We start from the raw sequence: 18,601 nt of genomic DNA, 5'->3' as shown, positions 1-18,601 counted from the left end.
CCAAAGCATTCTCTCAGGACTGCACCTTTTACTTCTGGATCTGGCAGTTCAATAGCAGCATACAAAATTATATCAAAGTTGTGCTGTCTGATCTCATGTAATCTACAGAGAAAACTGAATGTAGACTGTAACAATGGCATTGCAGTACCAAAGTTCTAAGGTGATTCTTGTTTTGATTTTGAAAAGCCCTATATTTCTGGTCATTTTTATTACTTTAGAAAATGTCTAATTGTATTAAAATGCACATAATAAAATTTACCATCTTAACCATATTTAAGTGTGTGATTAAATGGTTTTAAGAACATTCACATTGTTGTGCAACCATCACTATCATCCATCTTCAGAACTTTTTTCATTGTGTAAAACAAACTTTGTAGCCATTAAACAACAACTCCTTTTGTTCTCCCAGCCCTTGGCTGTGTCTACTTTCTTGTGTCTATAAATTTGACCACCCTAGATACCTCATACAAATGGAATTATTCAGTATTTCTTTTTTTGTGACTGGCTTATTTCCCTTAGCATAATATCCTTAAGGTTCATCCATGTTGTAGCATGTATCAGGATTTCCTTCCTTTTAAGGCTGAACAATATTCCATTATATGTGTATACCACATTTCATTTATCTATTTATCTGTGGAAGGACTCTTGGGCTGCTTTTACCTTTTGGCTATTGTGAATAATGCTGCTGTGGACATGGGTATATTATTTTTGTAACTTTTTAACAGCTTTTTTTTGAGCTATAATTTGCATATGATAAGGTTCACTCATGTAAGTATATCATTATTTCTCTGAAATGTATATAGAGTTGTGCAACCATCACCACAACCTAGTATTAGAACATTCACATGCCTGTTTGCAGTCAATCTTTCCTTTCATACAAGCCTCAGGGAACCACTGATAGCTTTCTGTCTCTGATTAGCTTTTTCTAGAAATTTTACAGAAATGGAATCATACAATACATAGTCTTTTTGTGTCTGGCTTTTTTCACTTAGTTTATGTTGTTGAGGCTTTCCAGGCCTAGCATTTATCAATAGTTTGTGTCTTTTTATTGCTGAATAGTATTTGATTGTATGGATCTACCACATTTTGTTTATCAGTTTACTGGTATATGGACATTTGGGTTGTCTCTAGTTTTGACCGTTGTGCACAATGCCACTATAAATATTCATGTGCAAGTCTTTGTGTGAACATACTCCTTTATTTGTTTTGGGTAGGTTTCTAGGGGTAGATTTGTTGGGACGTAAGTACGTTTATGTTTATCTTTTTAAGAAACTGCTAAAGTGTTTGCAGAAATGGCTGTACCATTTTACATTCCCACTAGCAATGTATAAGGGCTCCTATTTCTTTACACAATTGCTAACACTTGTTATGGTCAATCTTTTGGATTATAGTTCTGCTAGGGATTAGCACCTCATTGCAATTTTATTTTGCATTTTCCAAATGACTAATGATTTGAGCATCTTTTCATGTGCATATTAGCCATTTGTGTATCTTCTTTGGTGAAATATATTTTCAGATGTTTTGCCCATTTTTAACTTGGGTTGTTAGTCTTTTTATTAAGTTGGAAACATTTCCTTTATATATTTTATCATATATATGATTATCAAATATTTTCTTTCAGTCTATGTCTTAGCTTTTTATTTTCTTAATGATGTTTTAAAAAGCAGAATCTTTTACTTTTGGTAAAGTTCAGTTCATTTTTTTTTTCCATTGTGAATTGTACTTTTGGTGTTATAACTGAGAAATATTTACCTAACTTAAGGAAACAAAGACATTTTCCTATATAGTCTATAAAATTTATAGGTTTAGTTCTTATATTTAGGTCTGTGATCCATTTTGAGTTAATTTTGTGTGTGTGTATGATGTAAAGGTCTAAGTTCTTTTTAAACTTTATTTTGGCGGGGGGGGGGGGGGCCGCCCCTCCGCCCCGGCTCCCTCCCGCCAGTCCGCGGAGCGCTCACCGCCTGGCCGCCCTTCCTACCCTCTTCTGTGGGCCTCTCGTGTGCGCTTGGCTCCGGAGACTTCGTTCTGCTAGTCTTCTGGTGGTTTTCTGGGTTAGTTAGGTAGGTGTAGGTGGAATCTAAGTGATCAGCAGGATGCGCGGTGAGCCCAGGGTCCTCCTACTCCGCCATCTTCCAAAAGATCCCCTGGGAATCTAAACTTTATTTTGAAATAATTTTAGATGCATAAAAACTTGTGAAAATAGTACAGGAAGTTAACTAAACTGTAGGCCTTATTCGTATTTTGCCAGTTTTTACATGTATTCATTTCTTCTCTGTGTGTATAATTCTATGAAATTTTACTACATTTTTGAATTTGTGTAACCAATATAACTATCAGAATACAAAACCGTTGTACCACCTGAAAGCAACAACCTCATGCTACTTGTTTGTGATCTATCCCTAACACTATAATTTTGTCATTTTGAAAATGTTGTGTAAGTGGAATCATACAGTATATAACAATTGGGATTGCCTTTCCTCCCCTATTTTTGGTAATTTGTGTTTTCTTATTTTGCCATTCCATCTTAAAAATTCTCAATTTTGTTCATCTGTTCAATGAAGCACTATTTTGTTTCAATGATTTTTGCTGTTGTTCCCATTTTTTATTTCATGATTTCTGTATTTCTTTCCTTATTTTTTATTTTAGAGGAAGAGAGAGAGAGCATGTGAGCAGGAAGGGGACAGAGACGGGGAGAGAGAGAATCTTTTTTTTTTTTTTTTTTAAATTTTTTTTAACGTTTATTTATTTTTGAGACAGAGAGAGACAGAGCATGAACAGGGTAGGGTCAGAGAGAGGGAGACACAGGATCCGAAACAGGCTTCAGGCTCTGAGCTGTCAGCACAGAGCCCGATGCGGGGCTCGAACTCACAGACGGTGAAATCATGACCTGAGCCGAAGTCGGCCGCTCAACCGACTGAGCCACCCAGGCGCCCCGAGAGAGAATCTTAAGTAGGTTCCATGCTTAGCATGACGTGGGGCTTGATCCCACAACCCTGGGATCATGACCTGAACTGAAATCAAGAGCCAGATGCTCAACCAACTGAGCCACCCAGGCACTCCTATTTCATCGATTTCTATCAGAATAGAAATCAATAGAAGTCTTTACTTTCATCTTTCTGCTTGCTTGTGTTTAATTTTTTCTTATTTTTCTAGTTTCTAGGTGGGAACTTAGATTATTGATGTGAGATCTTTTTTCTTTTAATATCTATCTATCTATCTATCTATCTATCTATCTATCTATCTAGAGAGAAAGCGAGTGCCAGGGAGGGGCAGAGAGAGAGAGGGAGAGAGAGAATCCTAAGCAGGTTCCATACTATCAACGCAGAGCCCAATGCTGGAGCTTAAACTCACAAACTGTGAGATTATGACCTGAGCCAAAATCAAGAGTCAGACACTTAACTAACTGAGCCACCCTGGTGCCCTTTTCTTTTCTAATACATTGTATATAAAACTATAGTTTTCTTTTCTAAGTACTATTTAGACTCTGTTCCATAAATTTTGATATCATGTGTTCCCATTTTCATTCAGTTCAAAATATTTTCTAATTTCCCTGTGATTTCTTTGATCCATAGGTTATTTAGAAGCATATTGTTTAGTTTCTTAATATTTGGGTATTTTCTAGAGGTCTTTCTGTTATGGATTTCTAATTTGATTCCAGTGTTGTCAGAGAACGTACTTTATATGACATAAATCCTTTCAAATTTATAAGACTTATTTTATGGCCTAGCATAAGGTTATTCTGATTATGTTTCATGTGTGTTTAGAAAATATGTATATCCTGCTTTTATTTGGTATGTCCTATAAATGTCAGTAAGGTATATTGACCCTTGCTGATTTTCTATCTAGTTCCAGCAAATATAGAGTGAGGTATTGAAGTCTTGAACTATAATCATTGAATTTCCCATTCAATTTAGTCAGATTGTATTTTATGTATTTTGAAACTTCCTGGTTCGGTGCATATACATTTATAGTTGTTGTATCTTCCTGATATATTGACCCTTTTATCACTATGATCTGTCTCTATTTTATCACTCTATCTGTCTCTTTGGTAATATTTACTATCTTAAAAGTAAAAAAGTTTAATGTTTTTATATATTTTTGAGAGCGAGCAAGAGAGAGACAGAGCAAGCAGGGGAGGGGCTGAGAGAGAGAGGGAGACACAGAATCTGAGGCAGGCTCCAGGCTCTGAGCTGTCAGCACAGAGCCTGATGTGGGACTTGAACTCACAAGCTGTGAGATCATGACCTGAGCCAAAGTCAGACACTTAACCAACTGAGCCACCCAGGCACCCCAATATTTATTACATTTACTATTTACAAATTTGTCTTGCGCAGCAAAGGAAATCACCAACAAAATGAAAAGGCAACCTACTGAATGAGAGAAAATACTTGCAAATGTATCTGATAAGGGTTAATATCCAAGATATAGAAAGAACGCTTACAACTCAATAGCCAACAACAATCTGATTAAAAAATGGGCAAAAGATCTAGATGGTTTTCCAAAGAAAACATGACCAATTGGCACATGAAAAGATTCTCAGCATCACTAATCATCAGGGAAATGCAGACCCAAACCACAATGCAATATCTTTTTGTCACACCTGTTTGAATGGCTATTATCAAAAAGATAAGAAATAACAAATGTCAATGAGGATGTGGAGAAAAGGGAACCGTTATACACTGTTGGTGAGAATGTAAATTGGTGCAGCTACTACAGAAAGTAGTATAGAAGTTCCTCAAAAAAATTAAAAATAGAACTACATATGATCTAGCAGTTCCCCTTCTGGGTATTTATGTGAAGAAAATGAAAACTGTAACTTGAAAGAAAAAATATATGCACCCCCATGTTAATTACAGCATTATTTATAATAGCCACAATATGGAAACAACCTAAGTGTCCATCAGTGGATGAATGGATAAAGAAATTGTGAAACACACACATACATACATACACACAATATGGAATAGAAAACAATGAAATTTTGCCGTTTGTGATAATATGCCTGGACCTTGAGGCCATCATGCTAAGTGAAATATGTCAGATAAAGACAAATACCATACGATCTCACTTATATGTGGAATTGGAAACAAAACAAAATACACAAGCTCATAGATACATAGAGCAGATTGGTGGTTGCCAGAGGCAGCAAGTGGGGGTGTGGTAAAATGGGTGAAGGAAATCAAAAGGTACAGGCTTCCAATTATAAAAAAAATAGGTCATGGCAATGTAATGTATAGCATGATGACCATAGTTAATAATACTGTATTGCATATTTGAAAGTTGCTAAAAGAGTAAATCTTAGGGATGCTTCGGTGGCTCATTCGGTTAAGCAGCCAACTTTGGCTCAGGTCATGATCTCACAGTTTGTGAGGTCAGGCCCCACGTCAGGCTCTGTGCTGACAGCTTGGAGCCTGGAGCCTGCTTCGGACTCTGTGTATCCCTCTCTCTCTGATCCAACCCCACTCACAGTTTGTGTGTCTCTCTCTCTCAAAAATAAATAAACATTTAAAAAAAGAGTAAATCTTAAAAGCTCTCATTACAAGAAAAAAATTGTGACTATATATGGTAATGGATATTAATCAGACTTATTGTGGTGCTCTTTGACAACATATACAAGTGTTGAATCATTATGTTGTACACCTGAAACTGATATGTTATATGTTAATTATATGTCAATTATACTTTAAAAAAAAGCAGATTACCCAGAGCTTGAGAAAAAAAAAGTTCAGGGGCACTTGGGTGGCTCAGTTAGTTAAGTATCTGACTCTTGATTTTAGTTCAGGTCATGATCTCATGGTTCATGAGATGGAGCCCTGAATGGGACTCTGTGCTGACAGCATGGAGTCCGCTTGGGATTCTCTTTCTTCCTCTCTCTAGCCCTTCCCTGCTTATGTTCTCTCTCTCTCTCTCAAAATGAATAAATAAAAATTAAAAGAAAAGAAAAATAAAGTTAAGTGGGTTGTCTTTTTTACCCCATTCTTAGGGAGTGTTGTCTAGAAGTACTTATCCATTGTGTTAAGTAGTGTGAAAGAATGGGAAAAGCAGATTAGGGCAACCTACAGTCAAAATCTGCATCTTTGTGAATCTGAGCCACAGATTCTTTGACTACAGGGAATGAGAAAGGAACCAAGTTTTTACCCTCCCAGTACAGAAGGAGAGCAGTTATTGAAGAAAAAGGAAAATATTTTTCTTTCTTTCTCTCCACAGCAAAAACAAAACAAAATAAAACAAAACAAAACAAAAAAAACCCAAACAACAACAACAACAACAAACATGATTAAATAACAACACAATGGGTGCCACAACCTATATTTGTCTTTAAATCTAAAATGTGTCTCTTCGGGGTGCCTGGGTGGCTCAGTCGGTTGGGCGGCCGACTTTGGCTCAGGTCATGATCTCACGGTCTGTGAGTTCGAGCCCCGCATTGGGCTCTGTGCTGACAGCTCAGAGCCTGGAGCCTGTTTCGGATTCTGTGTCTCCCTCTCTCTGCCCCTCCCCTGTTCATGCTCTGTCTCTCCCTGTCTCAAAAATAAATAAAACGTTAAAAAAATTTTTTAATAAAATGTGTCTCTTCAACAGCATATATTTGGATCTTGCTTCTTTCTTTCTTTCTTTCTTTCTTTTTAATTTAATTTTTTATTTTTTAAAATTTACATCCAAATTAGGTAGCATATGGTGAAACAATGATTTCAGGAGTAGATTCCTTAATGTCCCTTACTCATTTATCCCATCCCCCCTTCTACAACCCCTCCAGTAACCCTCTGTTTGTTCTCCATATTTAAGAGTCTCTTTTTTTTTTTTTTAATTTTTTTTTTTCAACGTTTATTTATTTTTTGGGACAGAGAGAGACAGAGCATGAATGGGGGAGGGGCAGAGAGAGAGGGAGACACAGAATCGGAAACAGGCTCCAGGCTCTGAGCCATCAGCCCAGAGCCTGACGCGGGGCTCGAACTCACGGACCGTGAGATCGTGACCTGGCTGAAGTCGGACGCTTAACCGACTGTGCCACCCAGGCACCCCTTAAGAGTCTCTTATGTTTTGTTTCCCTCCCTGTTTTTATATTATTTTTGCTTCCCTTCCCTTATGTTCATCTGTTTTGTCTCTTAAAGTCCTCATATGAGTGAAGTCATATGATATTTGTTTTTCTCTAATTTCACTTAGCATAATACCTTTAGTTCCATCCACGTAGTTGCAAATGACAAGATTTCCTTCTTTTTGATTGTCGAGTATTACTACATTGTATATATATACCACATCTTCTTTATCCATTCATCCATCAGTGGACCTTTGGGCTCTTTCCATACTTTGGCTATTATTGATAGTGCTGCTGTAAACATTGAGGTGCATGTGTCCCTTCGAAACAGCATCCCTGTATCCCATGTGTGAATACCTAGTAGTACAATTGTGGGTCGTAGGGTAGTTCTATTTTTAATTTTTTGAGGAACTTCCGTACTGTTTTCCGGAGTGGCTGCACCAGTTTGCATTCCCAACAGCAGTGGATCTTGCTTCTTTAAACTCAATCTGAACATCTGTAGCTTTTGATTAGGGTGTTTAGTCCATTTACATTTAATACAGTTATTGGTATAGTTGGATCTATGTCTGCTATTTTGATATTTTCTATATTTCTTACCTTTACTGCCTTTTTTCTGTTAAACCAATTTTCTAGATTTTTAAAAATATCATTTTTAGATTACTTATTTAATTTCTCTGTTGATTTTTACACTGCATAATTTTCTGTTATTTTCTTAGTGGCTGCCCAGGAATTACACTGTGCATCTTAGCTTATCACAGTCCAATTCAACTTAATACTAACCTAATTTTGGCAAATTATAGCAACTTGCATCAATATGCCATATTTTCCTATTCCCTCTATAATGTCAATTTTTATATATTATATCCATATGTTATAACTATAACATTGTTTTCTGTATATAATCTTATGTATTTTAAAGAAATTAAGAGTATAAAAGTTCTATTATATTTACCTACATATATACCATTTCTTTTTAAAAAAATCATTTTTTAATGTTTATTTTGAGAGAGAAGAGAGAGAGAGAGAGAGACAGAGCACGAGTGGGGGAGGGGCAAGAGAAAGAGGGAGACACAGAATTCGAAGCAGACTTCAGGGTCTGAGCTGTCAGAACAGAGCCTGATATAGGGCTTGAACTTATGAACTGCGAGATCATTACCTGAACCAAAGTCAGACACTTAACCACTGAGCCACCCAAGCACCCCTGTACCATTTGTTTTTTTTTAATTTTAATGTTTATTTATTCTTGAGAGAGAGAGAGAGGGAGAGAGAGAGAGAACGAACAGGGGAGGGGCAGAGAGAGGGAGACACAGAATCCAAAGCAGGCTCTAGGCTCTGAGCTGTCAGCACAGAGCCCGATACGGGCTTGAACCCACAAGCTGTGAGATCACGATGTGAGCCAAAGTCAGATGCCTAGCCAACTGAGCCACACAGGCGCCCCTCCCCTATACCATTTCTAATATATTTTATTTCTTTGTGTGTATTTGAGTTAGCTGGTATCATTTCCTTTCAGTCTGAAAGACTTCCTTTAATATATCTTATATTGCAGATTTGCTAGTAAAGACCCAGTGATGTTTTTTTTTTTTTTTAAATATGGAAGTGTCTATTTTGCTTTCATTTTTTGAATGATGGTTTTGCTGGATTTAGAATTCTTTGTTATAAGAATTTTTTTTTCTTTCAGCACTTAGAATATGGTCTTCCACTGCTTTCTGGCTTCCATTGTTTCAGATTAGGAGTCAACCATTAATTGTATTGCTAGTTCTTTTTTTGAGATGAGTTTTTTCCCTTTTGTTTTTAATATTTTCTTTTATCTTGCAGTTTCAAGAGTTATACTATGATGTGTCTAGGTGTAGATTTCTTTGTAATGATTCTTTTTGTTGTACTTCTTGGATCTGTGGATAAATGATTTTCATCAAATTTGGGAATTTTTTGATCATTATTTTTTGAAATAATTTTTTTCCTTTCTCCTTTCTGTTGGATTGCTTCATTTTATTCCATAATACTCTGAGGCTTTGTTTATTTTTCCTTGGTCATCTTCTCTCTGTTTTTCTTGTTATTTCTATTTATCTGTTTTCACATTCTGATTCTTTCTCTTGCCCTTTCAGAGCTGCTGTTAAAGCCCATCCTAGTGCATTTTTCATTTCAGTTTTTGTACTTTTCAACTCTAGAATATCCATTTATTCCTTTTTTTTTAAATAAAAGTATCTGTTTCATCCTCCTATTCATTGAGTCTTTGTTAGGTTTTTCTTTAATTATTTAAACATGGTTTCTTTGAATTTTTAAAATGTATTTATAATCTGTTTTTTTTTAATTTTTTTTAACGTTTATTTATTTTTGAGACAGAGAGAGACAGAGCATGAACAGGGGAGGAGCAGAGAGAGAGGGATACACAGAATCTGAAACAGGCTCCAGACTCTGAGCTGTCAGCACAGAGCCCGACACGGGGCTCGAACTCACGGACTGTGAGATCATGACCTGAGCCGAAGTCGGATGCTTAACCGACCGAGCCACCCAGGCGCCCCTATAATCTGTTTTTTGAAGTCTTCATCTGCTGGGGCAGTATAGAATTAGCTCTAATTGACTGCTTTTGTTTTTATTTTTAAGTACGAGTCACACTTTCCTGTTTTTTTCCATGGCTCATAATTTTTTATTGGAAACTGAACATTTTAGATATAGCCAATCTGTAATTTTATTTTTTCCTATGAGAATTGTTGTTTTGCCTTTTTTTTTTTTTTTTTTTTAAATTTTTTTTTTTTTTTAATTTTTTTTTCAACGTTTATTTATTTTTGGGACAGAGAGAGACAGAGCATGAACGGGGGAGGGGCAGAGAGAGGGAGACACAGAATCGGAAACAGGCTCCAGGTTCTGAGCCATCAGCCCAGAGCCTGACGCGGGGCTCGAACTCACGGACCGTGAGATCGTGACCTGGTTGAAGTCGGACGCTTAACCGACTGCGCCACCCAGGCGCCCCTGTTTTGCCTTTTTAAAATAAATTATTTTCACTTATGCTTTTAATCTTGTGCTGCCACTGATATTTCCTCTGTCTTCAAGTAGCTCCTTTCCTTGTATGATAGCTTCTGTTGTTACAGTTCTCTCATGTGAAACTAAAGTTTGTCTTTTGGTTGCTCCCATAATGTTTGGCTTTCTGGATTTATATAGAATAATTCAGTTTTCTCTTCTATATGAAGCAAGTCTTCTTTAATGTTTTCTTTGCTGGGCCCAATACTGTTTTTTCAGCTATTTTAAAAAAATGTTCTTTTTATTTTTGAGAGAGAGAGAGAGAGAGAGACATACAGACAGAGAGTGAGGGAGACATAGAATCTGAAGTAGGCTCCAGGCTTTGAGCTGTCAGTACAGAGCCGGATGCAGGGCTCAAACCCACAAACTGTGAGATCATGACCTGAGCTGAAGTCAGACACTTAACCGACTGAACCACCCAGGTGCCCCTTTTTTCAGTTATTTTTAGAAAATAAAATAATTTCCCATTGTGGCACTTTTCTTTGGGTGAACTCTAGATGATTAGTATCCTATGAAACTATTACAGGTGAAAAAACATATAATGCTACAAGTAGAGTATTATAATAATAAAAATAGTAATAGCTACCCTTTATACAGTTCTTATTATGTGGCATGCATAGTGTTAAATCTTTAATGACTCTTTACAATAACAGTATGAAGAAATAGAAGCTTGCAGAGGCATTGTTGTCTGTCACTTCTGCAGCTAATAAGTGATCACCAACCCAGAATTTGAACCAAGGTCTGCTTTAACTCCAACTCTTTACACTGCTGCCCTTGGCTGGCATGGAATTCAGGGTGGCTATGTTACTCCTTGTATTCTGGATATGCTGGTTCTATTAATTTGATCTAAGAATTGCCTTAATCTTTTGGGCAGCAATATTGTATATGGCAGCATATCACTGACTTACATAAAGCTTGTATTCAACTAAAATGTACAAAACTTAATAAGATCTTAAATATTTGAGCTTGTGTCTGGCCTGGACTTTCCCTCTTATGAAATTACTTTTCACTATAAATGCAGGACTTTGTGTTCTTATCTGTGTCTTGGAGATTTCAGCCTAAGTTCTAGGTTGCCAAGATATTTTTGAAGTTTGAATCTGTCATCTATGATATTAGCTCTTCCTCCAGATATATGTGGCCACGTACATCTTTGATAAGTATTCTTTTTTGTGTATTTATTTAGTCTTTGATACAATTTCAAATAAATCAGGAGTGAATAAAGAATGTATACAGCATATCTATATTTTCCCCAAACATTGTTGTTGTGTACACTTCTGAAGTCTCAGACATGTTTGGCCATGCCCATGGGTTTCTCTTCTTACTGTTGTTAAGACAATATGATCACTGTATTTTAAGGTTCTGGTTGGAATGATGTTGAGGCTATTAGTTATAATTATTGCTTTCTCTGCCTTCTGAGCAATACATTTATTCCATAGGAAATAGAGAGTTTGGTAGGTGTTCTACTTTTGTATTAGACTCCTATTAGAAGATATCTGAATAATTGAAACTTCTCTTCACTGTATATAGTATGTTTTGGTACAAGTTTTGTAATGTTTTCTGGGAAAGTATCATACATATTTCTTTTCTGGATAGACCGCCTATGGTATGCTGCTGTTACAGTATAATTAGGTTTTTCTCTTAAGTTCCTCACTTTTATTATTTGCTGTAATGTACTATTAAATTTATGAGTTTCTATATAAGAGTAACTTTTGGAAAGGTCACTGGACTTGACTTTGAAAATTCCTGGATTTGGGGACTGACCACGCAATGTGAACTTGAGCAAGTCACTTAAGCTTTGTGGATCTCAGGAATCTACATATACACAGTAGGGATAATAATATTATTCTTTATCATTTAGGATTTCAAAAACAGGTAAGGATTTTAAAAATAAGAAACTAATATTTCATATAACAAGAAATCAAAAGATGTGCAGTCTGGGACAAGTATGGTAGCTGTCGTAGCTCATTAAAATCTTCTGATCTTTCAGTTCACCATCCTTAGTGTGTAGTCCTTTGCTCTCTTGCTTCTTGACTCATTGCCACAAAATAGCTACTTTAACTCTGGGCTTCATATCTATGTTTTAGACACAAAGAATGGGAAAGGCTAATAGGTTGAAGGACAAAAATCCTGGTTTTCTCTTAGTGAGGTTTTGTCACTAAAGTTAAGTCCCTCTAAGGATGTCTGCCTGCAGCTCATTGGCCAGAACTATGTTACATGTCACCCCTTGCTTCAAGGAAAGCTGGGAAATTGTTTATTTTTGTGTTTTAGTCTTTGCAGTAGAAGGAAGCAAAGAAGGGATTGGGTTTACGGTTTGGGTCAGCTGGTCAACAATATCTACCACATACTTTCATAGGATTATTGGAAGGATTCAATGGTACAGTGTAATTAATATGTTTCCTCTTGCTTTCTATCGGTGGTCTTAAAAACTAGAGTATGTCTTGAATTAATTTATTCTAATTTTGTATTCAAGCCTCAGAAAATCTATGAGAGTAGTTACTTGAATGTTAAATGAGTTCAGTTTTTACCTATAGTGTAGAAATTGTCATAAATATGTTTAGGAATAGATTGCATTGTTCCCAACCAGCTCTCTTGTTTTCATCCAAGGTTTAGTGAGAGCCATTCCCACATCTGGCTAATCTTTGTGTACTACACATCCTAACTCTCCTTATCATGGGCTTGTATTTATAGCTGGGCTTCTCTATTATAGGGCTCTGTTGATGGGTTTGAAGATTATTTGTCTACAATGATGTCTCACCTTTGATGCCACATACTCTTATTTTCTCTTTGAGCATTGTTTAAAATCTTTTCTATTGCTACCATTAACATGGGCGTTAGTTTGCTACCATTAACATGGGCATTGGTTTTTTTCTTTCCAAAGCCATTGGTGTCAACAGTGGCAGAACATTTTTTTTCTTAGCATTTTCCCCTAAAATCTTTCAATTTGCTATGTAAAACTTGGAAGTTTCTAGAGCTGTTATCCAGATTGCTGCTGATAATTATTTGTTTATATGATAATAAGCTGAATTATATTTTAATTTACAAAAATAAACACATAACTTTAGGGTATCAAAGCTCCCTGCTAACTGGGGAACATTCTAGGTGACTGTTTTTGAGGGTGACTATTTTCTGGAGAATACTTGGGCTTTGAGTAAAAATCATATTGAAGTATAAAAAGCAGCCTGTCACCAATGGGAAAATAATTGGGAAAGAAGCAGATCTGCAAAGTGACTCTAGTCCTACTCTTGTTTCCTTCACTGACTTACAAAATACTTCTAGATTTAAAGAGTTATTGGGGCGCCTGGGTGGCTCAGTCAGTTAAGCATCTGACTTCGGCTCAGGAGAGTCATAATCTCACAGTTCATGAGTTTGAGCCCTGCATCGGGCTCTATGCTTAGAGCTCGGAACCTGGAGCCTGCTTCAGATTCTGTGTCTTCCATTCTCTCTGCCCCTCCCCTGCTTGTGTGCCGTCTCTCTCTCTCTCCCTCTCTCTTTCTCTCAAAAATGAAATAAAAACATTAAAAATTAAAAAAAGAGTTATTAATGAGTCAGAATGCAGCTAGAGGCACATGAAAAATAGCAGCAGAAATCCTGAGCAGCTAAGGAGAGAATGGTAGCCCTAATGTGAGCTGAATAGGCTGGCTGGTAAATTTGAAAGCAGGTCACATATCCTGAATATATATACAGGAGCTATCACCTGGTCCTACAGCATGAAGTAGAGGAAATAATCATAGTCACTAGTTTTCAGACAAAGTTGTATTATTTTTTTCCATGGAGAATGGTAAAAGATGTTAAGAAAAGGCCCCAGGAAGTAAATAAGTCCTGGAGGTGAGCTTAGAGGAGAATGGAGGAGTGAGCATCTTAAGTGAGGTCAGAGTGAGATAAGAAAATGGAAATTGCAGAGGATTTGGAAATGACTAGAGAAACCTACAGGATGTATCATGAAGTTGGAGACTCTTCAGGTTTCTTACTTCCGAATCTCTTCATTCTGATGAAATATGGTAGTTTATAAATTCTGTCATTTTGGGTGAAACAAGACTTTGATGTGTATATGGTTATTTGTTTTGTTTTGTTTTTGCTGCCTGCCTTTATTTCTTTTTGTAGACATTGTTCGAAGTGATGTTGCCTTGGATAAACAGAAAGGCTGCAAGATTGCTCAGCACCCTGATGTTATGCTGGAGCTCCAGCGGGAGAAGGCAGCTCAAATGCATCTTGTTCTTCTAAAGGAGCAATTCTCTAATACTTACAGTAATCTCATATTAACAGGTAAGGCTATTGGAGTCGTTTGGAATCTTAAGCATTATAGATTGATGGCCTCCATTAGTTAACAACTTGACGTTTGGTAGACACTAAAGTGGGATCTAGATGAGCCCCTATCTGTCTGTCTCCATCCACTATATCCCTTTTTAAATTGTGATTACTTTTGTCTTCCTATAAAAAATATTTCTTGTAGTTTGCAGATGTATTTTGGCTTGAAGTTATAGGCAACTCAGCATGTGTGTTCTCAAAAGACAGAACCAATGAAAACCTAATGAAGCCTTATAAAAATATGACTTTTTAGATGTGTGCCAGTGGATTTGAGAGAATTACTAAATTTGGTGTCTAAGAAGCAGCTATTTTCCTCTTTCTGTGTATGCCCTTTCTGTGAACCCAGTGAACATAAAGATGAAATGTAAAAGAGATAATGATCCACAGGCTGAGCTGAGAATGTTCTATTCCTGGTGGAGTTTGAAAGTATCTGGAGAATTTGATTTTCGTTTTAAGAGCAAAGAGGCTATGAGACAGCCATACTCCCTTACATGCTTGGTTCAAGGAGGGAAGTGAATTTGTGTGAGAGCTCAAAGGAGAAAAAGCTTTTTGCAAGGCTGCCTGCAAGCTTTGCTGGTACAGAGCATGTGAGTTGCATGCTTTCGTCAAGTTTTGGAGAAGATTCTAATAGCAGACTCTAATGTGAGAATAATGGAGTACTTGAGATGGAGTAAGAAGAGCGGTCTAAGTTACTTTCATTTTCTTGAGGGCATGCAAGGCATTCCTGCATTATATTGCTCCAAATAAAGTTTCACAAATCAAAAGTGTGTGTTTTCCCGTGTTTATCAATATTTAATATTCAAAAGATGGAATGTCTGACAGGCTATGAATATCTCACTTATTTTTGTAAACTCCAAGTTAGGACAATTTTAATTTTTTTAATAGGCTTCCTGGCATTTCACCAGGATTTGCTGAGTGGCAACCAAATTGTTTAACTTCTGAAAAAGCACAAGTCTCTTCCAACTTTTCTTCTTGTACCTGGTGGAAAACCCAACAGCATGAGGTGAAAGCCAGATTTAAATGTGCTTTGGTGAGCAGAGAAGAGGATTATAGATTTCATAATTATAGGCCTTGTTTTTTGCTCTTTGATAAGTTATTAAGGAGGGAAAACTTAAAAGTGATTTATAGCCAATGTATTATTTCCCTAAGTTGGTTTCCCTAAGATGGTTAGCTTAAGTTTAGATATTTGGAAAGAACATAGATTTTTATCCAAATTTCTTCATTCTGTCTCAGGCATACAGATGTACATATATTAATATTTTCCAATTCAGTTATTAGAAATATTTTTATTCCACCCTTATGTTAATTTTAGATCTATATTAAAGAGGTCAGATCTTGTGTTCTTTAATGTGGCATAGAAAGGGCTTAAGGTAATTCTAACCCTAAACTGTGGATTCAGAGTGTGGCTTGAAGGCATATTATCTTTGAAAACACAAGTGTTCTATTGAGTTCAATGGAATCTTTTCTAATTCTCAGTAACATAATCCCTTTGAATGTTTATTCGCAGTTCAAACTGTTGGAATCAACATTGTCAACTTTTACCCTGACAACTTGCTTACTTTCCACTAAACAAACTTACCCTAGAGAAGAGCCTCTTTCCTGCTCTTACTTCTCCCAAGCTGCTTCAAAGAGTCCTCAGGCATTTTCCACATTTTTCACCCAAATGCTTGTACAGAGGTGGTACCTTGCTACAGACAGAGCATTTGGTGTGCCCCAGTTTGTTTACATGAAAGTTCAAAAGGTTTTGGTTCCAGGTGTTGGGAAGAGCTGTAGCCATTTCAATTTAGCACCAGTGGTAAAACTATTTTAATGTCCTTTAACTAAGTCTTTGATTTTACACAGTGTGGTTTCCTAATTGTTATGAAGTTTAATCCTTGATTTCTTGTATAAATTTTGAGAACATGGTCTCCAGACAGCTAAACATAATATTTAAACATAACTAAACTAACTTTTGTAAATATTTCCCTTTTCAGTGATGAATGTATATTGGTAAGGAGGGTGAGGTTGAAGGGGCAGAGACCTCTCAAATGAAGTGACTCTCTTTACCAACATGTTCAGAACACCTACTCTAGGATTTCTGCTTGGTGATGTTCCACTTATTTTGTGTAACTCTGGCATAATATTTGAAATGTCTGCAATGAAAGTATTTATGTGGAACAAGATGAGGAAACTAGGCCTCCAAAATCTTAGAAAGAGATCATTTTCTTCATGACTCTGCCCTCCCCTCAACCCTTCTCAATTATTTACAGAATTTCATGTATATGAGTAGCAGTGTATCATAATAGTTTTCTGGTCAGTTAGTGGTATATTCTTTATTTTAAAATTGGTTGACTAAGATCATAGTATAGGAAAAAATAAAGCGATTGAAATCAGATGGTTAAAATCATGGTTAAAAATGATAGTTGTTGCCTTCCACCTCACAAGCAAGCCCCCATTCTTAGATGTTCCATCTTTAGCTGATGTGACTGTCAGCGTTGAGGTGAGAGGCATGCCTTCATTTTCTGCATTCCAGCTCATCTTCTCTCTTAAACAGCCACCCCTCAGATGAGAGCAGATTATATTCTAGCTTTGAAGGTCTTCTGACTGTTCAGTAAAAGGAAACAACCCTCCAGTACTTAGTGACAGCTCAGTTAACAGAAACTAGTAACAATTCTTTAATGTGTATACCTTATTGAAGTATTCCTCCTTATATCACATTTTTAGAAAAGTGGAGTGTATTTTTGCATGATATTAAATATGTCTTGGGGTGCCTGGGTGGCGCAGTCGGTTGAGCGTCCGACTTCAGCCAGGTCACGATCTCGCGGTCCGGGAGTTCGAGCCCCGCGTCAGGCTCTGGGCTGATGGCTCGGAGCCTGGAGCCTGTTTCCGATTCTGTGTCTCCCTCTCTCTCTGCCCCTCCCCCGTTCATGCTCTGTCTCTCTCTGTCCCAAAAATAAATAAACGTTGAAAAAAAAATTAAATATGTCTTTATGTTTTCATGTGAATGATTTACATAGCAATGGAAATAATGTTAGCCTTCCCTAATATAGTGGGTTTTTGCAGTGAACTCCAAGGTTTTAGGAAGGTGATGGAGTAATACCAGTAGAACATCAGTGATAGAACTGTTTTAAATGGTGATGAGTTGCATCCTGTACTTTTCACACTGACTCAACAACACGTGGATGTATCTTATCTTGTCCTGTAGCATCCAGTTTGTCCTGGAGCATTTAAGAAAGAAAGGGGATTATTCTTCCATTTCTTTGTGTTCTCATGACTCTTAATGTAATAATGTTCTATAAGTTCGTTGAAAATGTCCTGCTGTTTATAATGATAAATGAATTGACTTGGGATAATTTTGACATCTAATTAATAACTTTAATAGGTTCAGATTCAGTATTCATTTCCCCTCACCTTGCTCCACCCCCATACTTTTTGAGGTATAAATTGAAATTTTGTGGTGGATTCCTATAATCAAATGAAAAAGTCAGCTTTAAGGGGCAATGTATTTTCTTGGATTTTGTTTAGAACATAAGCTTCTGGAGGATAAGGAATATCATATTTTTACAGCATTCTGCACAATATATAGAACATAGTGAGTGATCTTGAAATGGGGTCAAATTAAAACAAAATTTATTTATGCTGTGAAGTCATAGTCAACCCTCTGTAACTAGGCAGCCTGAACCAAAGCCCTTATAAAAGGATGGCATTACCTAAGATGCTTTCCAGGATTCTTTTATGAGGACTCTTGTCATGTTAATTGCTGCTACTTTTTGTTTTATACACCCTCTCAGTCATTAGATTCCAAAGTGGATTGGGATCCTATGGTCAGCTTTACTGTGTTACTGTGGTAGATGAATTGAGCAAAAGAGGCTTGTACTTCCCTGTTGTGGCCCATTCTTCTAAATTTAGTTGAGCAAATCAGGGCTCAAATCAGTGGAACGAGAACTGTTTTTCAGTTCCCACAAATCATAATATTAGCTCATATTATTTCCGGTTCTTTTAAAATTATTTGCATTGGGGGCATCTGGGTGGCTCGGTTGGTTAAGTGTCTGGCTTTGGATCATGTGTGATCTTGGGGTTCCTGAGTTTGAGCCCCAAATCGGGCTCTGTGCTGTCAGATTCTGTGTCTCTTCCTCTCTCTGCCCCTCCCCTGCTCGCGCTGTATCTCTCTCTCTCAGAAATGAATAAATATTAAAAAAATTTAAAATTATTTGCATTGTATTCTATAGCATTGAATACAACACACTTTATAAACCATTTCTCTAT

At 36.7% G+C, this 18,601-nt stretch overlaps 1 protein-coding gene across 2 annotated transcripts in view; it reads left to right on the top strand.

Moving 5' to 3' along the window:
- Positions 1-18,601, top strand: part of HPSE2 (heparanase 2 (inactive)) — a 663,646-nt gene that overhangs the window by 47,721 nt on the left and 597,324 nt on the right. For both annotated transcript variants that reach the window (XM_025917871.2, XM_086680598.1), the window contains exon 3: positions 14,153-14,314. In XM_025917871.2, the coding sequence (XP_025773656.1) occupies positions 14,153-14,314 (162 nt within the window). The remainder of the gene's footprint in view (positions 1-14,152; positions 14,315-18,601) is intronic.

This window comes from Puma concolor, chromosome D2, assembly GCF_028749965.1.
Source record: "Puma concolor isolate L17-30 chromosome D2, mPumCon1.1.hap2, whole genome shotgun sequence".
Classification (NCBI taxonomy): Eukaryota; Metazoa; Chordata; class Mammalia; order Carnivora; family Felidae; genus Puma; species Puma concolor.
Note: the sequence above shows the minus strand (reverse complement) of the source record. Positions and strands in the feature narration are given on the sequence as shown.